Source organism: Pimephales promelas, chromosome 12 (genome assembly GCF_988280905.1).
Source record: "Pimephales promelas chromosome 12, fPimPro1.hap1.1, whole genome shotgun sequence".
NCBI classification, from domain to species: domain Eukaryota; kingdom Metazoa; phylum Chordata; class Actinopteri; order Cypriniformes; family Leuciscidae; genus Pimephales; species Pimephales promelas.
In genome coordinates this window covers 29,473,121-29,499,933 of record NC_142780.1, presented here as the reverse complement: position 1 = coordinate 29,499,933, position 26,813 = coordinate 29,473,121, and the positions used below count along the sequence as shown (strand labels likewise).

The 26,813-nt window shown below is 36.7% G+C and overlaps 3 protein-coding genes across 4 annotated transcripts in view; 2 read left to right on the top strand and 1 right to left on the bottom strand.

Annotated features, from left to right (window-relative positions):
• The window catches only part of atp2c1 (ATPase secretory pathway Ca2+ transporting 1), a 35,217-nt gene extending 18,723 nt beyond the window's left edge, over nucleotides 1–16,494 (top strand). For both annotated transcript variants that reach the window (XM_039650640.2, XM_039650641.2), the window contains exons 7-27: nucleotides 360–468; nucleotides 1,311–1,466; nucleotides 2,487–2,555; nucleotides 2,650–2,725; nucleotides 2,879–2,945; nucleotides 3,058–3,182; nucleotides 4,456–4,553; nucleotides 5,541–5,636; nucleotides 5,725–5,814; nucleotides 6,956–7,060; nucleotides 8,229–8,385; nucleotides 8,859–9,029; nucleotides 10,126–10,223; nucleotides 10,563–10,613; nucleotides 10,691–10,857; nucleotides 10,983–11,051; nucleotides 11,770–11,886; nucleotides 11,997–12,144; nucleotides 12,636–12,731; nucleotides 12,962–13,103; nucleotides 14,968–16,494. In XM_039650640.2, coding sequence (XP_039506574.1) covers nucleotides 360–468; nucleotides 1,311–1,466; nucleotides 2,487–2,555; nucleotides 2,650–2,725; nucleotides 2,879–2,945; nucleotides 3,058–3,182; nucleotides 4,456–4,553; nucleotides 5,541–5,636; nucleotides 5,725–5,814; nucleotides 6,956–7,060; nucleotides 8,229–8,385; nucleotides 8,859–9,029; nucleotides 10,126–10,223; nucleotides 10,563–10,613; nucleotides 10,691–10,857; nucleotides 10,983–11,051; nucleotides 11,770–11,886; nucleotides 11,997–12,144; nucleotides 12,636–12,731; nucleotides 12,962–13,103; nucleotides 14,968–15,089 — 2,329 coding nt within the window. In that variant the 3' untranslated portion in view covers nucleotides 15,090–16,494. The remainder of the gene's footprint in view (nucleotides 1–359; nucleotides 469–1,310; nucleotides 1,467–2,486; nucleotides 2,556–2,649; nucleotides 2,726–2,878; nucleotides 2,946–3,057; nucleotides 3,183–4,455; nucleotides 4,554–5,540; nucleotides 5,637–5,724; nucleotides 5,815–6,955; nucleotides 7,061–8,228; nucleotides 8,386–8,858; nucleotides 9,030–10,125; nucleotides 10,224–10,562; nucleotides 10,614–10,690; nucleotides 10,858–10,982; nucleotides 11,052–11,769; nucleotides 11,887–11,996; nucleotides 12,145–12,635; nucleotides 12,732–12,961; nucleotides 13,104–14,967) is intronic.
• A 313-nt stretch (nucleotides 16,495–16,807) lies between these two features.
• On the bottom strand, nucleotides 16,808–21,292 carry aste1a (asteroid structure-specific endonuclease 1a). Its single transcript, XM_039650642.2, has 5 exons — nucleotides 21,216–21,292; nucleotides 19,179–20,529; nucleotides 18,886–19,099; nucleotides 18,468–18,627; nucleotides 16,808–17,309 (listed from the first exon to the last, which is right to left on the bottom strand). The coding sequence occupies exons 2-5, from the start codon at nucleotides 20,481–20,483 to the stop codon at nucleotides 16,889–16,891; spliced, it is 2,100 nt and encodes a 699-aa protein (XP_039506576.2). The 5' UTR covers nucleotides 20,484–20,529; nucleotides 21,216–21,292; the 3' UTR covers nucleotides 16,808–16,888.
• Nucleotides 21,293–21,309: 17 nt separating this feature from the next.
• Nucleotides 21,310–26,668, top strand: LOC120462127 (peptidylaminoacyl-L/D-isomerase polyprotein 2). The gene is made up of 4 exons (XM_089117904.1): nucleotides 21,310–22,294; nucleotides 23,284–23,370; nucleotides 23,462–24,643; nucleotides 25,485–26,668. The coding sequence occupies exons 2-4, from the start codon at nucleotides 23,331–23,333 to the stop codon at nucleotides 25,964–25,966; spliced, it is 1,704 nt and encodes a 567-aa protein (XP_088974030.1). The 5' UTR covers nucleotides 21,310–22,294; nucleotides 23,284–23,330; the 3' UTR covers nucleotides 25,967–26,668.
• The last annotated feature ends 145 nt before the right edge of the window (nucleotides 26,669–26,813 follow it).

Below are 26,813 nucleotides of genomic sequence, written 5' to 3'. Positions count from 1 at the left end.
AACATATGGACTGAGTGAGAACTGGAGGTGTAATTTCCACTTCAAACACACAAAGTCTCATATTTGCACTTCAAAACTGGGCCGTGCCACAGTCTTGACCCTTGTTGTGCACCACAATATGTTATCCTTCTTTTACCTGCCACTCTTGCATGATTCTGGCAACAACCATTTTTTCATTGCCAAGACTGTTGGAACTACATTCCCAAAAGTATATGACCTCCGTCTAGTCCGCAGGGCACAAATCTCAAGGTCTGTCCACACGACTTCACTGGCCTAATTTCAAACCGTTCAACGCCCAATCCCTCTGACGCCCTCTCTATTTCTCTTTCCAACTCATCTCCTCTCTCCTTGTACTCCAGTGTTCGAGAAGGACGTCTGGAGCATCTTCTGGCTCGAGAGCTTGTACCTGGAGACACCGTCTGTCTATCAGTTGGCGAGAGAGTCCCGGCTGACCTGCGTCTTTTCGAGGTGTGAAATGAGTGAATGAATATATATATATATATATATATATTAGTGATGCACGATATATCGGCCACCATATCTTTATTGGCCGATATTTGATAAAATTTGGCTGATATATTAAATCTGATAAATAATTAATTATTTCCTTTAACACTTGAGACACTTAAGATGTACACTGTTCAACATGATTGATCTTAATTGCTTGAAATATGATTGGAATCAAAAAGGAAAATATAGTTAAGTGCAAAATGTGCTGTCATATTGGCTACATGAAATTAAATGAGAACATTATAATTGTGTGATTGGGAAATGGATTTTAATTGTGAGACTTTTGTTTTTGCAATCAGGATCTCAAAAATTATAAAAAAAATTGTATTTAGATTTATCGGCCGATATATCGGTTATCGGCTTTCAAAGAATTATCAGTTATCGGTATCGGCCAAAATGTTCATATCGGTGCATCCCTAATATATATATCCTTGTCTCATTCTCCTCTTCCATGTGTCTCTTTAATGGGCAATATTCGATTATGAATTATAATATGGTCATATTCTGATTATATAAACTCCAATTATTTATTATTGCCATAAGACACTTAATTCAGAATATTCACTGTAATAGAATGTCCAAACAAAGTTAATTTTGTGTTATAATAAATGATGGCTTATCCAGAATTGGAAAGTGATGCATATGTAAACTATTACTGTTACACTGTTGCAGTCAAACACATGCCAGACAAATATGTGCTTAGCGGCACATTCAATTGGCAGTTAGTGTTGGAAATTCTTGTGCTTGAATTATCAGCAATATTCTAATGGCCTGTTAGTGAAGCTGAACCTTCTCTGCAGGCGTTGGATCTGACAGTTGATGAGTCCAGTTTGACAGGAGAGACCACCCCCTGCACGAAGACCTCTGCCCCTCAGCCGTCTGCCACCAATGGCGATATCACGTCCCGCAGTAACATTGCCTTCATGGGTACACTGGTGCGCTGTGGGAAGGCCAAGGTACAGTTACATCTAGACCTGAACTGAATTTACCCCTCCACAGAAGTCTTCAGAGATCACATAATTCAAGCTGCCTTCATTCATAAAATGAGACATATCCCCCACTGCTTGCATGTTTTTGTTTTTCTTCAGTATAATTGCATTTTGAAAAAGTAAATGTTTCAATAAGGTGAAATTTTGCTGGTGTACTGTGGGAAGGTTAAGGCACTGTTACCTCTTTGTAATTGCTTTTTGATGCATCAGACCACAAGGTACAGCACCTGTCAAAAGTTTGAATACATTACAAACTTTAAGCAGCAAAATCTATTTTCAACATTTAATAATAATAATAATAATAAATGTTTCCTGAGCAGCAAATTAGCAAATTAGAATGGCTGACACTGAAGACTGGAGTAATGATGCTGAAAATTCAGCTTTGTCATCTCAGGAATAAATTATGTTTTTAAATGTATTAAAATGGAAGACAATTATTTTTAAATTGTAATGATATTTTACAATATTACTGTTTTACTGTATTTTTGAGTAAATAAATGCAGCCTTGGTGAACATAAGAGACTTCTTTCAAAAACATAAAAAATTGTAATGTTTCCAAACTTTTGGCAAGTACTACACCATCAATAATAACAACACCAAAACTGTTTGCAAAATGCAAAAAATGCCCCCTTTAAACATGCATGTTTATAGTCATCACTGAATTGTGATCTGTGTGAAAAGTTTTGAAGTTCAAAGTCATGTCACACAGTTATTGTTCTCCTGAACGTTAATGTTTGATGTCCAAGGATAGATTTTCACTTAATTATTGTTTAGATTTTTTTTAGTGGAATAAAAATAAATATTGAATCATTGTTTATTTTATTCTATTAAATAGTGTCCGTTTATCTATTTATTTAGTTATTTATCCATTCTTCAGATTTCCCCACAAAATAAGATGCTATGTGAGACTAGACATTTTTCTTTTTTTTCATTGAATAAGATGAATCATTTGTGCACATTTTTAATAATTTTGCTTTTAAATTGTAGGGCATTGTCATAGGCACTGGAGAAAATTCTGAATTTGGTGAAGTTTTTAAGATGATGCAAGCAGAGGAGGTAATCAACCATAAACCGGAGAGATTGATGCTCTAAAAAACACATTTGCTTCATATTTAAATGTTTTCTTTCTTTCTTTTTGCTTTTTAAACAGGCTCCTAAAACCCCATTACAGAAAAGCATGGATTTGCTGGGAAAACAGCTCTCCCTTTATTCCTTTGGGATAATCGGTAGACATCTTGTTAAGATTGTCCAATTAACATTCATTGCAGTTTCATGAGCTAGTGATACATAACATCTCATTAAATATGCAAACCCTAATTTCTGTTCTGTCATACTTGCCTCCGCTCTCTGTAATGGCACTAATATATTTCCATTTTCAGGGGTGATCATGATGGTCGGATGGCTTCAGGGGAAGAATATTCTAGACATGTTCACCATAGGCGTCAGGTATGTCCTTAATTAGCCTAGCACAGAGGCGGATGTTCCCAAGAGGCATGTGACTTGATGTGTAGTGCAGTTTTCAGTTTTTGAAGTGTTGCATCATTGATCTTATCCTCAGCCTGGCCGTGGCAGCTATCCCGGAAGGCCTCCCCATCGTGGTGACGGTGACTTTGGCACTGGGAGTGATGAGGATGGTGAAGAAACGAGCGATCATTAAAAAATTGCCTATAGTGGAGACTCTGGGTATGCTCTACATTGTGACGTAAACCAGTGGTTTTGGTTCCTGACCCAGATTTTGCTTTGGACATCATGTGGTGACCCAGTAGATTACTAAAATTGTTTATCATCATGCAAAAAGTTTTAATGGTTTTTCTCTCAAAGCACATTGTAGTGGGCAGTAGTCATTCTAAGTATGAGAGCATGACACACAAACTTACCGGTGTTGGTATCTAGCTAGAATTAATCAAGTCACAATTCATTTTTTTTTTTAAAAATACCATCGAATTTATTTAGCAATTGGTTTTTCATGCTATAAAAGGATTGGGAATGTTCACAAAGCACTGATCAATTGAATTAAAGGACACGCTGTAAATGATCTGCACTCTATTGTCAATGTAACTCTCATCTAATGTTCGGACAAAGTCCTCGTGTCAGGAAGTTCCTTCCTATTGGCCAGCTCTCAGGAGAACAAAAAGTCACTTTGTGGGCTGACTGATTTTCATGAAAGATGATTATGTAAGGCAACAAAGGGGAGAAACCAGTCAGATGACCAGCCACACTCACACTGAACATGCACTAATGATGCGGAGTAAACACGTTATTGCAAATTTCTCTTGTGGGTGTCAGTAACATTACCAAGAAAGGTTTATTGCTTTGCTTAGAACCATTTTCAATCATGTGATGACCTTAATGGCTTTTTACCAATAATGAAACAACGCTTTTCCCAAGTAGCACTTAAAGATGTGCTATATTGTGGGCATAGTGAGGAACTGGATTGTTTGGTGCAGCGTGCAGAGTAGTTTATCTCCAAAACGATTTGATTGTAAGTTTGGGCTGAACTAATTGCAGATTGTAAAACAGGAATACTTAGTGTCTAGGAGTATAGAAAAGCTATTGGATTGACCAATCACAAGTTTTATAAACATATTTTATAACATATATTAAATTATTTGACATTATTATTTCTTTTTTAATAAAACAAAAATATTTAATTTATTTATATAAATAAATGTTATACAATTTTTCAACACAGATTTCATTACATGAGCCATTTCCCATTTGTATAGCTGTTACCACTTAAGGCCATACATTTATATTTTACTATGGGGTGTTGTCACTCCACACAAATGTTGTTTGTGTTAATGTGTGAAAATATCATTGTGTAGGTGTCTTGCACCGTATTTTTTAATCTTTTTAATACTGGGTCTCATTTGCATTTTCTCTTGCACTGATTTCATGATAATCAGAATATCTTTATTTTCTGTATTAAACTGAGAAACCTCCCTCTCCTCTCCAGGCTGCTGTAATGTGATCTGCTCAGATAAGACTGGCACGCTCACTAAAAATGAGATGACAGTAACTCACCTGTTCAGCTCTGATGGACAGCATGCTGAGGTAAGAGCCTGAGGGTAAAATGACACTACATGACCAAAGAATGTGGACACCAAACACTAAAGCCATAATATTAATTGGTAGTTAGTGGATCATGTGACTTTAAAGACTTCAGTAATGGGTGCTGAAAATTATTTAATTACAATAATTTACTTTTAATAATTTAATAATCTAAAATATATTAACAGAAAACAGCTTTTTGAAAAATTGTGATAATAATTCACAATGTTACTGCTTTTGCTTTAATTTTGATCATATAATTGTAGCTTTGGTAAGGAAGAGACTTTTTTCAAAAAGTTTTCAAAATTCTTACCAATTCCAAACTTTGAATAGGACAATCAATTGTATTGTTGTGCCTTACTTTGTTAGGTCTTGTTTTTCCTAAAGTCATTACCACATTAGAAATATGCAATCTGAAGTGTTAATGCTGCAGTGTTTCATCAGCCCTATGGATCTGAAGAGAAGCCTCTGGTTTTCTCTCTCAGGAACAGAAGCAGTGTGTCAGATGCCTGATGGCAGCAGTGTATAGTCCTGAATTCATTGCTGTGCTATCGGCATGCTCTAATAAATCTTCAAAGCAGTCTGCTGAGGAGTAGATTGAGTCTCTCACTTTTTAAACTTGCTAGGTCGCCTCTCCCAGGTCTATTACGTCATGCTTTTTTTCCACATCTCTCTGGGCTTCAAACAGAGCACTTTCAAAAGACGACTAAAAGTCATCTATCGTGTGTGTTCGAGCTTTGTGTGACAGTGCATTGGGTGTATGTTAAAGTTTCAAGTCTTTCCTCAAAATGTAATAACATCCTTGGAAAGAATGTTTCATGATTCCTTCAGTTTCTTTTAAAAATAAATATCTCTATAAATCTCAATTCGACACAGTCCCATCCTACTTTTTTTGTTTCACTTGTAAAGGCCTTACTATGGGTTATACCTTGTTTCATGTTGACTTTAAGGTGTTAAGATGTTTCTTAACTGATTTAGCTTCTTTTACAGGTCACCGGCGTTGGGTACAACAATTCTGGCGAGGTGTTGCTCGATGGAGAAGTGGTGCATGGTTTCTCCAACACCTCTTTTAGCAAGATCGTGGAGGTGAGGTTAAGAGTTAAATATTATGAAAAGCAGAGCTTTTTGGATACTACAATGTGACAAATTTCGTTTGGTGTCTGACATCCTGTAGGCGGGCTGTGTCTGCAATGATGCCATGATCAGGAGCAACACCCTAATGGGCCGTCCTACCGAAGGCGCCCTCATCGCCCTGGCTATGAAGGTACAGTATGTTGCGTCCTGCATGATGTTCTGATAATTATTGTTCTTTTGTGATATCACATGCAACTAGATCATAACTAAACGCAAACAGTATGGTTCCCACCTCTTCAAGCATGAGGCAACAGCCTGTGGCAATAATGCTTGCCTGGTACTGTCTGTCACCTCTTGTCACCTTATTTTGGCAAACTGAGAGTGTTTAAATCGGTTCTTCTCACTCATGCTAATTAAGATGAGCAGACACGCTTTCACACCCCATAGAGCAGGTTGCTGTGGCAACAGCATCTCCCTTGAGGGTCCCGGATGTGTTGACGTCTGGTACATTAATAATATTGTTTTTACCTTTTACTGCGGACATTTACTTGAGAGAATTTTGATTCAAACACAAGGATAAAAAGAACTAGATTTTTATGTTTTTCTTGTCTGAAAAAACTCGAAGCCACAATTTTAGGGTGTTCTTGATCAGCCCCTTAACTATAAGAATTGCACAGGGGCCAGTGTGAAAGTTTTAGACTTTTCACGTGCTGTATTGGGCATTACAATGCTTTTTTTTTAATGTTTGAACAGTCTTTTTGTTGAGGCATCCTTGCTTTAATTTTCCACTTTAGCTGCAAAGACCTTGTTTTGTATGTATTATCTGACCTTGCCTTTGTTTTATATTCTGATTTTCTATCTATCCCATCTGTTTTATCAGTTTTTCATGGAACTGATCTGTCTCTTTGAGATTAGATTGGATTTTCTATATCTTCCTTTAAAGTCCCTGTAAAGTCAAAAGTATGTGTTCAGAGTTTGTCACACCACAGAAAAATGTGTTATTAGCCACCCAGCCAAATTTGAATGATAAAAAAGCTGGCAAGTACATAAAAAAGCTATCAAAATGAGCCTCAGTGCGTCATCAAGTAGGGGCGTGTCTACGAGCTCAGGGGCTCCAGTGCGTCATCGAGCCCTGTTTTAGCCCCGCCCAAAAAATCCGGAAAATGGCAATGGTGAAAAACTGTTTAACGGTCTAACTCCACAATTCAGTACTTCACAGTTCTCAGTCTTTGTAATATGTTGTAGCAATACATTTTTAACATTTATTTATACTTTAAGGATTCAAGTGAGCTGAGTATGTAACCACGTGTCTATTTATTTTCTGTTTATAGATGGGTTTGGAGGGACTGCAGCAGGAGTTTGTGCGGTTGGAAGAGATTCCCTTCTCTTCAGAGCAGAAGTGGATGGCAGTCCGCGTCGTCCATCGCACTCAGCAAGTAAGCTGTGCCACATGGCATAAAGCACTTTGTAAACTTGGAGTAAATGGTGGAAGGTAATTGGAGCTGAAAATTCCTTGGCAATATCATAAAAGTACACGCTGAAATTTAAACTCACTTTGCCGATCCTATTGATTTACTTGCACTAAGCAAACATATCTTGAAATGGATGGACAATGTCCAAATGTTTTTTTTGAGACACCATTTATGAGACAAACACCATTTATGAGACAGTTGTCAGATTTCATTGGTGATTTAAAATATGAAATTTAATCATAAGCTCGGTGAACAGCTTTGGAGAATTTGATGTTTCCTCATTTAAAACCCAGGAGGCTGTACTTGCATGACTGATATAGCTGCCCGAGAGGTGCACCGAGTGAAATGACTTGCCTTAAAGGGAATTTGTCAGAACTTAATTGTTAGATATGATTTCTGATCATAGTCTTCAATCAATCGTTTCATCTGGTTTGTGTGTATGACCTTTCTCAAAGACTCAAGTAATCATTTAAACGAGCTACTATTTTATTGCATGTTGATTTGTTAATGTGATGCCTCCTTCAAGGCCCTGATATAGATGATATAGAAGATGAAGTTGTTTTTCCATTATTCGCAAGTGTAAAAGGGTAAACTGATGTTTAAAATAGGAAAGAAATCCAAGTCCAGGCACTCTGAGTGCCTGGACTTGGATTTCTTTCCAATTTTTATGAACTTTCAGCCCTTCCAAGAGCACCAGAGGATACAAGGGACACCAGCAGCGCTCCAGCTTCCTTTTGTTTCGATGTTTAAAATACTTGAGCAGCAATATACTGTTAGTAAGCACTAAGCATCTGACGCCACCCACGCTGCTGAGTGCAATGGTTAGATCGATTAATATGTAAATTTTTACCAGCCGTAACAAAAGTTTCCAGAAAGTTCGCTTTGGCAAGCTGTTTTGAACTCCTAAAACGAATTTCAAACAAAGTTAATTTTGGTCAAATTGATGTCATATCAGTTCATTCTTCAGTTTAGCTTGAAGTACAGTATGTCGGGGCCTTAAATGTTGAATGTTAAAAAGTTGGTCACTAATTATACAGCCCTTTGTCAGAATAAGCTACAAAGTTATTCTGTAGTCAAAAGTCTGGTTATACGAAACTAATTATATCTTTCCTTACATCGGTTTAAATAACAGGATAAGCCTGCCGTGTTCTATGTGAAGGGCGCCTATGAGCAGATCATCCGCTTCTGTACTTCCTACAACAGTAAAGGCGTCACTCTGCCTCTGACTCACCAGCAGAGAGACCTCTACCAGCAGCAGAAGAGCTATATGGGCACTGCGGGTCTCAGAGGTACAGCACTTGTTACACTAGTACCGTTTGGGATCAAAATGTGTGTTTTTTTAAAACAAATGAATACATTTAATCTTTTAAGGATGCTTTAAACTTCAGTCACAGCTTATATGATTCTGAAAACTTCAGCTCCTTTGGTTTTCCAAACTGTGGCTTAATGTCAAACAGCTTACCTGCCATTATCAAATCACACATAACTTTGAAATGACACGCATGCTCTTTGTGTCAACTCTTATGGTGTCTCCTTAGTTGCTTCCTGGCAAGGCTGTTCTATCTTACAGCTGGCCTGCTTATCATTTGGCTTGTTTTGATAAGATTGTGTCTCAGAGGACACAGAAGAAGTGCTTTCACATTTTGACATTCCCCTCTATTAGCTTATTTTAATTAAAGACATCTCATGGTGGACACTGTAATAATATTGAGATCAAGCAGGTTTTGGCAGAAGCTGATGCTCTTCATCTGTCCTCTGGCAGTGCTGGCGTTTGCTTCTGGTTCTGAGATGGGCTCTCTTACCTTCCTGGGGCTTGTGGGCATCATCGACCCTCCCAGAGCTGGAGTGAAAGAGGCTGTGGTGACTCTCATCAACTCTGGAGTGGCAGTGAAGATGATCACAGGGGATTCTAAAGAGACCGCAGTGTCAATTGGTATGACATCTCAGCAGTGTCTCTACATCTTCAATAATTATAACAACAAAATATAGCTGCTAAATTAGATTTTTTTTTTTTTTGCCTTTTGACAATATTCTATATATAGAATATTTTTATGGGTAGACTTCGAATGTTTAATTACTAAACCCTCATGTCGTTCCAACCCCATTAAGATTTTCATTCAACTTTGGCACACAAATGTAGATCTCTTAAATGAAATCTGAGAGCTATCTGTACCTATACTGACGACCTATGCAACTACCACTTTGACAAATTTTCTGAAGAGACTCAATCGCTTTATATGATGAACAGATTCATATTTAGGCTTTGATTCGATCAATGGAGGAACAGAAAGCTCTCAGATTTCATAAAAAATATCTTTATTTGTGTTCCCAAGATAAACAAAAGACTTACGGGTTTAGGTTGACATGAGGGTGAGTATTTTTTGGTGAATTAAACCTTTAATGTCAGAACTAAAAAGTAAAAAAAAACAAAAAAAATTACACTCTTTTGCTGTAAATGAGCACAAGGAAGAATATTTAATCATTTTATAGACAGCAATGTAGTGACAAACACTTAAATTGAAATGTTAATATATTATTAGTATAAACAATATGTTTACTAAACCATTTGAATACATTACAAAATTGTTGAATCACAGTTTTGCATCAATTCAAGAAGTGATTCTTGGAAATAGATTTTGTGCTTACTAACTCTAATGAAATAGTTTTTTTAGTGTAAAGTCACGAGTTGAGTCAAACTTGAGTCACAAGGTTGAATCAAGTGTAAAAATAAAATGTCTTTTTTAGATTTAGTTCTGAAATTAAGCATCCTGAATATGCTTATTTTTAAAAAAATATATGCGCAATATGTATTTTTGTTATTATAAGCACACACACACACACACATATATATTCATTCTTATGAGTAGCAAGACCAGGAAGAATTAATTTAAGTAGATTTAATGGCCAAGTAGAAAGCATTTCAAATAATACATTTTGCAGCATCAGCAAAGGCATTGTGAATATATCATGAATATTCAATATGACACCCTACTCGCATGCATTTATTCTATTGCCTTTCTCCACCACAGCAAGTCGACTGGGTCTATATACCAAAGGTTCTCAATCTCTGTCTGGAGATGAAGTCGACCAGATGGACATCCAGCATCTCTCTCAGATAGTGTCCAGGGTAAGAACATGCCTTTACTCGCTCCAAGCTTCCTCTCAGCACTGCGATCCAAAAGATGCACAGCTGAGTTTTGGCCGGGTTTCAAATCCACAATGTTGAACAGTCTTGAGAATTGTTCATTAGCTGATACAAATAAGAGCAGCCTTTTGGTCTTTTCCATTCCACTGTGCTACTTTTCTATTTCTTTTTTTCAATGTAAACATGTGCTAGACGGATGACACAGCGATTTAAAAATGTGTCGCTCAAGTTTAAAATTAACACTGACGTGTTGTCCCACGTTTTTAACAGTAAAAACAGCCCTAAGAAGTGGCATGAAATGAGTGTTACCTGTCTCCACAGATAGCGGTATTCTACAGAGCCAGCCCTAGACACAAGTTGAAGATAGTTAAGGTGAGTGCACCAAACAGATTGTTTGTGATCGTACTCCGCATATGGCCATGTTTATTAACCTGTTTTTCTGGCTTCAGTCCTTACAGAACATCGGTGCAGTTGTGGCTATGACGGGAGACGGTGTTAATGATGCGGTGGCTCTGAAGGCAGCAGACATCGGTGTGGCTATGGGTCAGACCGGCACTGATGTCTGCAAAGAGGCAGCAGACATGATCCTCGTAGATGACGACTTTCAAACTATCTTGTGAGCATACTGTTTCTTGGGTTGTTTTTTTTGTTTGTTTTTTGGCTTTATCAGAGTTTAGGGGACTGTTGATGTGACATCTGATGTGTTTACACATATCCTCAAGCCTTTGTTTCTCACTCTAGGTCTGCCATTGAAGAGGGGAAAGGGATTTACAACAACATTAAGAACTTTGTGCGCTTTCAGCTGAGCACGTGAGTTGGCATATTTATGTAATATAAATAAAACGATTTTTAATGTAATTTATTCCTGTGATGGGAAAAGCTGAATTTTCAGCATCATTTCTCCAGTTTTCAGAAGCTAGGTTTCCATTCAACGTGAAGCAAAAAAAAACCCTGCATATTAGGCGTTTTTCCATTAAGTTGTTTGAGCGGATGACGGTGGTATTGGTAACCTAGTTGCTCCTTATAAACTTATAGAAATAGAATGTTCAAAAGAACAGAATTTATTTTAAACATATATATTTTTTGTAACATAAATACATCCTTGATGAACAGAATAATTAATTTATTTTTTATATTATATTTTTTATGTGATTTTTTATAAACACATTTAAATGTATTATCTATTCTTTATATTTTTATAATATATAAATAATTTATAAACAAATATAACAATTATTTTAAAAAAATGTATACAAAAAATTTTAATATAAAAATGTCTAAAAAAATTATAAAATATTTTTATAATATATAAATAATTTTATAAACTTACATATTACATAATTATTATATAGACACAATATTATATTACACAATATTTTTTTCTTGTATGTGTGTGTGTGTGTGTATATATATATATATATATATATATATATATATATATATATATATATGTATATAATATTTGAGATGATCCAGGTTATGAATAGTGCTAAAATAATCTCTGAATCTTTGTGCTGACTTTCTTTAGGAGCATTGCTGCCCTTACCCTCATCTCCCTGGCAACTCTTATGAATTTCCCCAACCCTCTGAATGCCATGCAAATCCTCTGGATCAACATCATCATGGACGGGCCGCCAGCCCAGAGGTAGTAAATTGATTAGAAGCAGATTTATCACCGCCATTGGTCAGGAAAACTATTTTCGGTGCAAGAATATCGATAGCCTGAATAAGAATGAACTTTAAATCTTTTTCTAGTTTGGGAGTGGAGCCTGTTGATCGGGACGTGATCCGGAAACCCCCGCGGAACGTCCGGGACAGCATCATCACACGCAGTCTGATAGTGAAAATCCTCGTGTCGTCCTTCATCATCGTTTGCGGGACTCTGTTTGTGTTCTGGAGAGAGGTAGGTAGTATTCAGCAGATGAAGGCCATCGTGCACATCATTTGTGTTCTGCTTTGGTTTTCGTTTGTGTTCCATTTATATTCAAAACAGGGCATTTGGTAAATGACTAAACGATTTGACTCAAACATGATTAAACACTGTGACTTGTGTTTGTGAGGCATCATGCAAGGCTGTTTCTATATTATTTTTATGGTGTTTTTTTGCCTGTCTACTTAAGAATTGATTTGGGGCCTTGGTACAGGAGTGCAATTACCTTTCCTAGCCTTTAATTGGTTAACTTAGCAACACAAGCTGTAAAATTATTAACTTCTGTTTTTCTCTGGGTAAGTAGCATCGAAACGGTTTTGGAAAATGTAGTGCCGGTACATTAAATCTGATGAAATAATTGTCTCCTGAAAGCTACAGGAACAATGCTAAAAGCTTTTCAAGGAACCACAAAAACATGTCCTTGATTTTTTTTTTTTTTTGTTGTTGCTTGTTTTGTTTTTTAGCTGCGTGACAATGAGATCACCCCACGGGACACCACCATGACGTTTACCTGTTTTGTGTTCTTCGATATGTTCAACGCTCTCAGTTCTCGATCACAGGTATAAGCAACATCAAAAATCAATAAAATGCACAAGCATGTTTCCAGATTATTTCTCATGGGATGTCTTAAGAATGTGTGGTGAGTATAATCTTAAACACTGCCACCTGCTGTAGGGAATATGAGTTCAAAAGTTCAAAATGGCAATGTGCGTTTTGGTGTCTTGAAGGCCTGGATTGTATGCCAGTATATCATTAGAGGTCTCTCTTCACTGTTTTTGTCACCCTGCAGACACGGATGGTGCACGAGATGGGCTTATGCAGTAACAGGATGTTTTGCTATGCTGTGCTGGGATCCATCATGGGCCAACTCCTGGTCATATACTTTCCTCCACTACAGAAGGTCTTTCAAACAGAGAGTCTCAGCATTTTAGGTATGCAAACAAAAAAATACAGGAAACCATAATACACCACATTTTTCTTATCACACGCAGTGGAGTTCAAAAAATACAGAAGAAATCGATTCTGGGCTATTTCTAGTTCTCCAATAAATAAGTAAATATGTGACGTTAATCATGCAAACTCTGTCAGATGTTCTTGCTTACATTGAATTTCAAGATTGGAGCATTCTCGAATCATCCTAGAGCTTTATGTTCTTTTAGTATTATTTATACGCTATTATAGGATTTATTAATATTTTGAATTAACTTTCATCTTTATATTTTAAGTTTTAATTTTACTCTGTTTGGTAACACTTTACTTGAATGGGTGTGCATAAGACTTACATGACACCTTCATAACCATGACATGACATATGTTTATGACAACTGTCATTAAGTGTCTTTCGCTCAATAATGACATTGATATGTATTTGTTATGACATCTTGACATAAACCATAACTTCATAACCTGCCAGTGTCTGTCATGACAACTTGACAAAGTTAAGTTAAACTGTCATGTGGTTGGCTTTGACATTGGCTATCATGAGGCCATTATAAGTGTGTCATGAATATTTTTAGTGACCTCAACTACAGTGGTACACATTGAATTTGTCATTAAAAAGTTATAATGGCTTCATGACAGCCAATGTCTAAACCAATCACCTGACAGTTTAATGTAATGTTAACCAATAAAGCTAGCTGGTTTCTTAAGTTTGATAATTAATCTGCTATGTCATGTTTATGACAGGTTGTGTTGTCTTAGTAATGTCAAGTTGTCATGACAAAGACTCTGACAGGTTATGATGTATTGGTTTATGTCAAGGAACAACAAAGGCATCTCAAACAATGTCATATTTGCATTAAAAATGTCATAACTGAGCGAAAGACACTTAATGACAGTTGTCACAAACATGCATAAAACTTCCTTCATATTCATAACATATGTCATGTCATGATTATGAAGGTGTTCGTCTTATGCACACCCCTTCAAGTAAAGTGTTACCAATTGGGGTGATTGTCCATTTTTAGATGTTTGTCATTTTTATTAGTTTATTTTTATTTTAGATTTAAAAAAGCATTGTACTTCATCTTAAACTTGGTTTGAAATAAAAGGTAAATAGCCCTGTCCTGCAGAACATGATCATCATGTTTTCATTAATGATTGCAGCATTCAAAAATCTACAAGTTAAACCAAATACAAAGGGCCAGATTTACTAAACAGGGCAGATTAGCGTGAGAGCGCAATTCCAAAAAAAGTAAAGTTCTGCATGTGATCTACTGACAACATGAAAATGAGAGAACACCGACACAGCCGGATCATTTCCATAATGAACAACGCAATCCATCAAGGGCAGCGCAAATGAGCCTCTGTTTTTTTGACTAGTGGAAACCTTAGTTAATCGCCTTGCATGATTCAGGTGCGTCTGAAAGGAAAACCACTACAAATACATATGCAATAAAGTCATTAAATCCTTTATTAAATTGTCAGTAGTTTTTTAATGCCAAGAGAGGGTTTGCCCTGGTGCAAATCTGTAAATCTGACCCTAAATATTAATTCTGAAAATGTTAATCTTCATATTTTGACTCAATATGTTCATTCCTAATCCTAACAATAAATAAATAAATAAAAATATTGGCATTGCGGCGAGCAGGACGAGGCCGAGGGCCGTGAGAAAGCAATTGCTCATCAGCAATCACGCCACCGGTCTCGTCCTGCTCGCCACAGTCATATGTAATTAATTTGAACACAATTTTTTCTGTGTATTTAATACTTATTTAATAAATAATTACATTTATTCGAGAGCCGGATGTTTCACGTAACGTGTTCACTGATATATGCACCGTCCTGTCCGTGCAGATCTGCTGTTCCTGCTGGGCCTCACGTCCTCTGTCTGTGTGGTATCAGAAGTCATAAAGAAATTAGAGCGACTCAGAGGCGGAGAAAAAACGACAGACACTGAGGATTTCCATGATGTATGACACACATTGTGTCCCGTGCAGGAGATGGTGGGTGGGTCTGCGGCGTGTAATTTAGCATGTCACTTGGGCCAGTCTCATACCGTACGAAACAATCCAGAGTGATCATTCAGGCCCGACCTGTCTGTGCAGTTCCTTTGTGAAGGTCAAGATTTTGGAGCAATCTGACGTGCGCCCTTGCCGGAGGAGATGCTTTGGTGTGCTGCTTTATGACTGTACTACTTCCCGTAGCATCTGGGAGAACTTTATTTATGAGATGCTGTATCTGTCCATACAGTGGCTGTTTTGATTTCATGATTTAAGGGATGTGTTATGATTTTTCTATATTATTATTAAATGGATTTTGTGTCTTCTAAATCAACTTTTGTTTAAACGTTTTCTGGTTCGAGGTTTGTGGATCAATATGGATAATGCCTTTCTGCATTCCAGATTTGAAAATGATGCTTGAATGATCATTTATTTTGGGTTGGAAAAAGCTTTTGTCCTCTTAAACCATGTGTGTTCCAGTGGAACGGACCACTTGTTTCGAGTCATGATGAGACTGTGGGTGTCAATTAATGTGTACGTGACCACCATCACATCATTTACTTAGAAAAATTTTATCAAATTGAACAGGCCCTGTTTTGAGTCCCGGCATTACGAGATTACAGGGTCCCACCTTATGTCGATCTACAAGGTACATGCACTAGTAGTTCTTTTCGCTTTTAGACTGATGGTTAATACAACTGGCTTGTACAATTACTTATCAGTTCCTCTGTATTTACATATTTTCAGTACTATATTACTATTACTTTCCTTATGTTTATACACTGGTATCTGGGCCATCCGAAGATAGATTTGACCTTTTTCACCTTACTTTGGCTTATCTATAGTGTTATTTATTTTCCACCAGCTTGGTTAGGTGAATGCTTAGTATTTTAAGGTTTAATGATGTACAGTAGTTGGTTAAATGGGTGCTCTACAGAATTGTTAGACTAACACTAACCCCATGCCGATAAAACCTCCAATGCAGCCCACCAGCATTGAATTGTTCCCATCTGCCAACTCTGTGTCTTGTTTCTGTGGTTCAGGTAAAGACGATGCACTTGAGTTTTTACAGTGTGCGATCTTATCTTTCCTCTGTATTGCAGATAGCGATTCTTTATGGCCACGTTGTTAAATTTTTATTTTTAAACTCCCATTCTGTTTTCTAGCGTCGCTCTTGCTTTGAAAACGAAACAATGTAATACACTGATAATATACAATACAAACAATTTAAATGAAGGGTGATAGGTAAAAAAAAGCTTTTTTTATGTTTATTTTTTTTGAGATTGTATTTATTTTATTGTGGTTTGCACAGCTGAAACCAGTAATCTGTTGTGGTCATTTCAGAACACAATTGTACAATAAAATTTTTTACAAATTAAAAGTTGATGACTGATCTGAATATTTAAGTTGTAAGTTCATACATTATGTGGTAAAATAAAAATCTGTAAAGTTATAACACAAAAGAATAATAATTTAATACTTCAATTAAAGAAGATTCATGTTATGTTTTTAAATATGTTCCTTAAAATACTCTGGTAAATATAGAATGTGTCATTAATACCAATGCCCAACAGCTATATACAAATATCTTATAATCAAGTAATTATAATTGAAATCAGAAAAGCAAAGTCATGCAGGATCGCAAAAATCAGATTGACTTGATTCTGATATCATACAGTCAGCATATTTTGACATTCATTCTGGTGCAATGCCTTGCCCCTTTCCATTGTACAGTAAGTGCATTACTGCAAACTAATGATTTTTTTGTTATTTTTTTACCAGTAAAAGCATGTCCTCTCAGACTTCTTGGAGGGATTGTCAGCATTGCGAACTTTAGCCTTGTGTCTGGTACGGGCAGTGAAGGGACAGTGTAGGGACTTGGCATTATTCCACCAATTAAGATCATCATATTCATTGTCATCAATATCCTCATCCATCAGATGTTCAAAGTAACTGCTCAGATCATCTATAGGCTGATTTTGGCTTTTGGAGCCTCTCTGTTTTTTCCCAGCATCTCTCTTCTCGAGTCCAGTTTTCATGTTCTTGATGAAGTCTTCTCCCACTAAGCTCACGATTGCATCCTTCAGCTGTTTGAAGAGTTGCTCAGCGCTTGAGCCCCTCATCAGCAGAGACTCCAGAGCGATGCCTCTCCTGAGCTCTTCAACAGCCTGGTGCACCAGTGTTCCACGGTACAAACTAAACAACACCAGAACACACTTAGTATTCATGTGCAACAACACTAATTGAAGCTTCTAAGATGTAAACAGTCATATATGTATATATGTATATTTGAAGTGTTCAGATGCAAAAGCCTCTAAGTGCCATTTGAAATTTTCTTCTAGCATGATCATTTTTATCAAGCTTGTATATTTAAGTTCAGTGATTTCACTTAAATGCCAATGATAATTACCTATTAATTGTTATTTAAGTGAAATTACTGAACTTAAATATACAAGTTTGATAAAAATCATCATTCAAGAAGAAAATTTCAAATGCCATTTAGAGGCTTTTGCATCTGAACTCTTCATTTCTTTACATATAGAAATTTTGTATTTTAAAGGGATAGTTCACTTTGAAATTCATTTTTGGTATGTTTTAGCTTACCTCAAGGGCATCCAAGAAGTAGGTGTCTTTGTTTCCGTAGTAGTTTAAATTTTTATATTTTTAGGTCAAACCGTTCGTGTCTGCCAGTCATATAATGGAGGTCTATGGTCACCACCTCAAAGAGCATGCACAGAGAAGTACAAATTTAATGTCTCGTAAATGTAAGTACACATTGATGGCCTAAGACACGAAACGAGCGGTTAGTGTGAGAAAACGAACAGTATTTATATTGTTTTACCTCTTGTAATCACAGCCACGTCCAACTGATCTGAGGGCGCGGGCGCTTTGTGGCTGTGGTTACAAGAGGTAAAAACTATATAAATTCTGTTCATTTTCTCACACAAACCGCTCGTTTTGTGTCTTAGGCCATCGATGTGTACTTATATTTATGAGTCATTAAATCATGTTTAATTTGGACTTCTCTGTGCATGCTCTTTGAGATGGTGACCATAGACCTGCATTATATGACTGACAGACAAGAACGGTTTGACCTAAAAATATCAAAAATTTAAACTACTGCGGAAACAGAGACACCTACATCTTGGATGCCCTTGAGGTAAGCTAAAAATAATTTCAAAGTGAACTATCCCTTGAAGTTATATTTTGGGTCTATTGTGTAGAGATCAGACAGGAAAGCAAGGGGTAGAGAGAGGAACAGCAATTAGGAGCCAGGGATTTTATAACAATGGAGATCAAAAGGATGCATATTATCCAAAAAGGATGGTTTAGGAGTCATAAAGGATTTTGTACCGTGCACACTCTGGTTCAAAAAGCGGATCCGACAGTAAACGATTGAGATTGAGACTCCACTTTAGGCACGACTGCCACTGGCTGTATAGATGAGCCGCTTCATCTTCCAAATAGATCTTTCCTCGGCCAGTTTGGAGTATTTTAAGTCTCAACAGCATGTCTAAACCCCCAAACCAAAAAAGAAATAGACATGTTTCAACACTTTTTTTTCTCCAAAATGTTATGCACTGGCTTAAAAAACTTTTTTTTTTTTTTTTAACTGCAATGTTGTGCCATTTTGCCAATGACATTTAGTTAATCATTACATCATATCACCATTATTTGCGTGACAATGTTTGCAGGCTGTATCTGCCTGAGTTTATTGCATGCTATAAAAAAACATCTAACTAACAGAAATGAAGTATGATAATATCAATACCGCTGTCTGTTTTAGGTGTTCTGCTGAGCGTTCCATTGACCATTCCCAGTAGCAGTCCCCAAAGATGCACTTGGCACGGCTGAGGTTGTGTGTTTACAAGCCAGTAACGCGTCACAAACATTTGCAGCTGTAGAGCATGTGGGATCCCTCTCATCATCGCGGACGACACACCCAAAGTGTCAAGGAACACCTGAAGTCGCACCTCATGTGGTTCCTAGAATCATTAGAAAGACAAACACTGTAAAACAAAGTTTCATTTCACTTTAAAACACTCCTTGAGACGTCCTCATTACCTTATATAATGTTTCCAGTTGAAGTCCTTCCATCACCTTGGTCTGTATGGCTTCAACGTTCTGACTGCTTACTGTTAACTGTTCTCTGCTGTATTCCTCTACATAGCACTTGCTTGTGCCAGGGACTGCTTTATCGGCTAACGCTTGTTTATTTGCCGTTTGTTGTCCTCCCAACAACAGTAACCCGTAAATCACCTGGCGTATGGGACGAGAGATTTCACTGCTACTAGGGAGTTGAAAATTTTCAACCTGGGGCGTTAAGGAAACCCTTCGGTTTACCAGTACATCGAAAACGGAGGAGCTCATCCTCCCCTCAAGAAGAGGTCTCAATGTCCATTTAGGTAGAACTTGCAGAGGACCTGTCAAAACTGACCGTGGAATCACCTTCGACTTGAAGAACTGGGCAAGAGCGCCAGAGGTGAGTTTGTACTCTTTGATTCCCATCAAAAGTGCTTCTTGGACCATGGCTTTTTCATTTTTGTTTGTAAATTTCAGCAAGGCACTTACAGCTTCTTCCGGCCCTGGAAACTGGGATAACCAGTTAAGCATCCCATCAATACGAGGATTTTCCATGCCCATTACTGAGTACTTCTCCCAATTCGGGTACTTGATATTTCGCAACTTCACATAATCGTTGCCTAAGATGGAAGCGAAGACTGGGAGAAGGTCAGGATTTATTTTGAAAGGTGCACAGAATTTTCCCAATGTGAAGTGTTTGGCTTGGATGAATTTTTTGTTTGTCCGTTTGTCCAGTTTCACTTTTTTCCAGTGGAAATGTGCGCTTGGCAGGACTCCCGCTCTGAGGTTGAATATATAGAAGTCACTGTCGTTTGACAAAACGGGACAATTCCACTCTTTTGCCAAGGCAGCAATTTCCCAATCGGCCTCTTCAAGACACTGAACCAGTGGTACCTTGAGCTTATGAAGGAGCTGTCTGAACACATTTTTAATGAGCGTAGGAAGGAGTCTCCCTTTATTCCCCATTGACAGGGCATAGGCATCTTTTATTCTCTGCTGTTTTCGCTTCATGATCGTGTCAAATTTTTTGTCTGTGTGGTCGGCCCCGCCATCAAGTACAATGTAAGGGCTAATGTCACAGGCTGCGAGGTTCTCAAAGAACTGGGTGACCAGCTTCTCAAAAGCATCATAGTCTCCTCCATGCATCTGATCCAGTTTGCAGTCAAAGTACAACATATAATATAAGTTACATCCATCGATTATTAGTCGGTTGTCTCTAAAAGCCCAGCTCCTTAAATCATTTCTGTTGCTGCTTTCAATGAATGTCTTCAATCCTTGGACTCCCATGTTGATAAATGGTCGTCACCAACTTTCAGCTTGTTTATTACTTGAGCTGGGAAAACAATAATTTTCTAATTATTGAGACACAATAAATGAATGTATAATTATAATTTATATATATATATATATATATATATATATATATTCATATATATATAGGGGTGATTTCAAGTTCATTGGGACACTTTTTCCCAGTTATATCAATGGCAAAAAAATAAAAAAATAAAATAATATATATAAAATTTTTTTTTGCAACTTCACCCTTATTTAATATCAACAACGTGTATATTAAAAATAAATAAATAGTCTACATCATTTTCATTGAAATGTTATTTCGTATTGTATTTTCTAATTATTGAGATTCAATAAATTCTTAAATTATATATAAGTATATATAGCCTATATATATATTTGCCATTGAGATAACTGGGAAAAGTGTCCCAATGAACTTGAAATCACCCTTATTTAATTTCAAGGAATGTATTAAAAATAAATAAATAGTCTACATTTCATTATGTAAAATGTTATTTCGTATTGTATCGTATTTGTTCCTTTAACCGTCACGATAATGACATGCAAAATGTTTACAGGCTAGGCGTGTTTTTCCAAAATAAATAATCAACTTCATAATTCTTATCAAATGTCAAATATTGTTCTTGTATCAAATATCAATTCGACAGTAATAGAAATGAGTATTAGAAATAATCTTAAAGTAGTTACTAATTGAGAAGAACTTACCAAATGTTGAGGAATGAGAGCGTGTGAGGCGTCACTATGGCTTCATGTAGTCTATCCGAACAAAATGCAGATCTTATTATATAAAAAAGATGGGAAACCGAAACTTAACCGGATGACGTTTGGAAAAGCAAATCGAAACTTGGCGGCAGCCGCATCATAATCACGAGGATGTCATGGATACTTAAAACATGTAAACAAACGCTTTATATAGCCTAGAAACACGCTAATAATTCTACCAAACAAATCAGATTAGTCAGTCTCTGTTGTGTGTCTATTCACAGTAATTGTTAATACCCATGGCCTATATGAAGTAATATAAAACATACCAGGCGCCGATATTTATAGACCATGCTATTTATTATTAAAAGGCTATCCCTGTCACTGTTGTTAGTTTATGTGCTATACACAAATCATTTATTAAAATCTTAGTGAGTGTTTTTTCGTACCTACCTAAACGTATACATTATGTTATATACATTATAATTATATTACATACGTTATACATCATATATATGCTCTGTATTATATCTAGGTGTGTGTGCATAATATGCATAATATTCTTTATAATCTGTCTGTCTGATGAATCATCACACTGTTTCTGTGCAAACGCATTGCATATTGCAGTTACACCCCTGATCTAGAGATATGACAGGCAGTTTGTTTTGTTTTAGAGAAAAGTGAAGTGACAAATTGCCCAATGCATTTCTCTCTAAATGTTTTCTCCCCCCAACTTTGCAAGAACATGCAGGTTTCATCATTTTCTTACAAGACATACATCAATTTTGGCACATTTAGGATAAGTTGTTGTGGATAAGTTGTCCACAACACTGATGCTTTAAAGAACATATAAAGTCAACAGATTGTACGGCTGCAGTTCTCTGCTTTTCATTATCAATGTTGAAAACGAAAATGGCTGCCTCACGTAGCCTAATATATGTTTATCTTCTATTTGGCAGTTTAAGGCAGTTTATGCAAAGCAGTTAAAAGTGCATGGATTTTGAATGACAAATATGCTTTGCTATAAATGAATCACGACACGGATGCGATTCGGTTCAGTGAGAAGGTTGTGGTCTGATCAGGTAAGAACATCTATGTGAACTTAAGCTTACTGATAGATTTTAGGGGTGTAAAAGGCCTATAAAGAAAGACAAGGTCATGTGGAATGTGGAATTTTGGGGGGTTGTACATTAATAAAACTAGTAAGAATTTTAGAAAATTACTGTGAAGTAGAAACAGCAACATGATGCTTTAGGCCTATTATTTTTGTGATATTATGATCGCACCCTGTAAAACTATTTGCCTATTTTATAATGGAGAATTTTGGATATTTATTACTTCATTCTCATTATAAAAAAAGTGCTTCTTGATGAATCTTGAAAAAATGTTGTAGCCTACTACTAAAAGAAAATCTAACGACAATACTGTTGCATTATTTACATTTAATTTTTTTAAATTTGTCTTTTTAAAATGATCAATGACTCTTGTACTTTATGAATCAAGTGTTGACTGCGTGAGTTAGTGTGTTTTTTTTTTTTGGTCTGTCGACTGTCTGTGCGCTTTGTACATTCCAGTAGATAATTTCATAATTCCATAATTTAAAACAATGTAAATAAAGAGAGCAATTTGAACAAATCCTTTTTAAGTTACAATTTAAAATAACATTATGTATTTAATTGTCATATTGATGGCAGATTTAAAGTTAATAGTTTAAGTTTAGTAAATGCAGGAAAAATAATCAAAATGTTGCCTTAATTTTCCCTTTTTCTAAGAACATTTTATTGCAATAACGTAAAGAGTTATATGCTGATGTGGAAACCAGTGCAACTCTTACAGTAGATCATTGATTGACGAAAAATATTTTCATGATTTGTTATCACAACTTTTTTCTTGTCAAATCAACTTAAATAATTTTGTAGTTCATATAACATAATATTTTGAGTTTCTGATGATTAAATCAATCCCCTTCATTCTATTAACTCAATTTTTCCATTTCAATGAACTTAAAATGTTAAGGCAACCAGGTTACTTAATGTTTTTAAGTTAAACCAACAATATTTTTTTTTTACAGTGTGATATAGCACCACTGCATCACTGACTAAAATCAGGACAGAAGTCATGCTGACTATTCTTCTAATCACAGCTATGCTTGGCCAAGGTAAGCAGTCTGTCATGTTATCCTCTTGAAGCCTAATAAAATACATGTTTATTTGACCTAATCCTGATATTAATAATTCTTGATTTGACAGGCCAGTCATGGGACAGCCTTGGGCTAGACTTCGTCACAGCATTTCCAGAGAACATCGCCTTTTACCATCCAGTTAATCCAGTGAATACTCTCAAAATCACCGCTGTCTATGCAGACACCACGGTGACAGTCTCCATCTCAGACAGTACCTGGTCATACGAGGACACACTGCCAGCAGGAAAGCCTGTAATTGTGACCCTGCCACAAGGTATTGAGAAATACAATTTCGTTCAAACTCTTCAGACCGTCAAAATCGAAGGCACGGACCCCATCGTGGTGCAGTCCGTCAGTCAGCGAGGAGATAGTGTACAAACCAATGTCGTTCAGCCTCTGAAAAACCTCGGTACGTTTTATTCCATGCCTAGACTGAATTACACGAACATGATAAATACTCTCTTTGGTTCGGAAAGAAATGTCGGCAAGAGATGCAGCTCCTTCAGGCTGGTCATTATCAATGGAGTAGATATGGGTAATTTAATCACAATTGTAAAAAAGCCTAAAAACATTATTTTCAGTCTCGATCCGTACGCCGTACTTCAGCTCCAAACCGACGGGACAGAAATCGCAGTTCAATCTGATTATAAAGTAGCTGTGATGCTGACCCATCCATGTGTAGAGTTCTCATTATGCAGATGCAACATGGTGGTGAACCAACTTTATCCCGACACTCAGTGGGATAGCAGATTCGCTGCACCCGGGATACTGAACGTTCGGCTACATCTGACGTCCTCAACGGATATCACTGCCAGTGGCGGGAATATAGAATCGGGTACTTTTGAAGCCCATTCCTCAAAACTCCTGTCTCTCCCATTTTTGAGGTTAGGATCTCAGTTCATCAACACTTCCGATCCTGCTTCCCTCAGGCTTGTCGGCCTAGGCTTCGTCATTGAACTGATCCCGCTATCCAGGTTCTCTGCGTGCTACCTAGTGCCTGTCAACTCGACAGGTGCCACGGTCATCGTGATAGCAGAAACGGAATACAGGGATAGTGTGTATATAGATGATGGTTTGCTTTCATCCACTACATGGAGCACTATCCGCAATTCAGAGTACTCGTCTGTATTAGTGCCTCTTGATGCCACGCATGTCATTTGGCATCCGTCCACAAAGATTGCCGTGTATGTGTTTGAGGACACCACAAATATATATGGAGGCCCAGCTATATCTTTAAGCGCAAACCCTGGTAAGAAACCTATTTATTGGTGATTTATTGGTGGGCACGCTCATGAATATTATTTTTGTATTGAGTATTGTATTCTTCAACATCAACACAAAGTATGAAATAGTTCATCCAAAAAATGAAAATTGTCCCTTGTGTCGAAAGTCTGCATATGTTGTTTTGGACCCCATTGACTTTCATTGTAGGGGGCAAAAACAGTTCTTCAATATATATTTCATATAGGTTTGGATTGAAATGAAGGCAAGTAAATAATGACAGAATTTTCATTTTTGGATGAACTGTCCCTTTAAGTGTGTTGAAATGGGGCTAGTTGTCACACTACTATACTATGTCTAACATTAGGCTTATTTATATTTATTTATTAAGTCAGTTTCTATATAGACAAACACCTTGTTATTTTTAACTACTATTGCTCGGGGAAAAAAATACAGTTAGTTTAACACATGTTAACTCAACAACTCCCATTATTAATACATTTTTCAGCAAAATTTTAAACAATTCGTGAAACAACAAATATGTATACGGTAACATGCATGTAAAAGTGTGTAAATAATAAAATATAAAGCAATGTCTAAAATACTATTTATTAACTGTTTACACACTTTTGTCCTAACTAAGAGCAAAGTTAAATCTTTTGGTTCAAATCTGCCACACTTTCCTGAATGTATGTGGTTTTATTCTGTATGAAATACGATGATATTTGAATCTGGAGAGGCAAAATCACAGAAATTATACAGTTTAAAAAAAGCCCTTTGTGAAATTGGATTTTTGTCTTTTAGTTACTGAGTGACAACTAAGCCTGTACGTACATACAAACATGAGTGTTGTGTTTGTTTGCGTTCAGACCCCGCTGGCTGTCTAGTGGTCCCTTCTAAGCTCAACATCGTCTCAACACCTCAAACCTGGCCTGAATCCCATCAATACTGTATGCTCAAAAGGGGCGAGCTTTTCAGTCCGGGCAATGAAACGGAGCAAATGGAGATGGCCGACTTTCTGAATAGTGAAGGTTTGAATGAGAGGCTCTGGATCGGACTGCGCCGTAGTCTGCTGACTTTAGAGTGGTATCGGCAGAAGGGTAAGGAAGTCCACAATATGGCACACACGTGGTGGGGAACCGGGGAGCCACGTGTTGCTGCGGACGGCATGTGCGCTTCGCTATTCCCAAATCCACTCATGGGTTTCCATTGGAAAAGTATGCCCTGCTGTGCTCAGTTGAAGTCTATCTGCTTCACAAATGCTCATTACTTTACTCTGGATTTACCCTTGTCAGATGATAAAGCCATTAATTCTAATATTAATGGTAAAGAAAATGGAAATCCATTGTAAAAACTGGCCAGCACAAAAACTAAATTCAAAATATTTAAGGAACAAATCGGTGACTTCCTAGGATAACATTTTTGTTTCTTTATATTTTACAATTCATGGCATTAAATGACATATTGTTAATATACAAACCTACTTAAACTTCCAAAATAGTTTTGTTATGCTAGTAACTAAAAAAAAGAAGATTATAGATGCTGGATCTAGACATTAAGTTGTTTTGTCAAAAATACCTCCAGGAAGTTCCCACTGCATTTTTGACCATGGATATATGTAGATATGATGTACAATGTTCACACTTTATCTATAGGAACATGAATTTATATGTAGTAATCAGCACTTCATATTTCCAGTATGTAGATGTATACTGTATAACAGATTTCAAGGTAGAGAGTCGACATGAAACATTAGTTATGATTGTATATTGTTCCCAATTTTAAGTGAAATTGCTTCTCCAAAAAGAAAAGAAAAAAAAAGTAAGGCGGGGCTTGATTTTGTCCATGGGGAATTGATTGGATGGTTGTGGTTTGCTATTGCCGTGATCTCATTTGAGTGACAGGTTGCCCCGCCCTCGGGTCAAACATCATCAGAGATGACACTGCAAAGAGAGAGGGGAAGTTATTTTGACAAACGATTACAGGGGCACATGAATTTTTAAGAAATGATGTATGCACGGAAGTCATTTATATAATAAAGTTAAAAACAAGATTTGTAAACTGATTTCATTGTGACTTTAAAAACCATCTCCACATAACATCATCATGTTTGTATGTCATATTTGTATACATGTCTAGGAAGTTGTAGTATTCCATTAAACAAGCATCCAGACCTCAAACCTAATGCATGCATCATT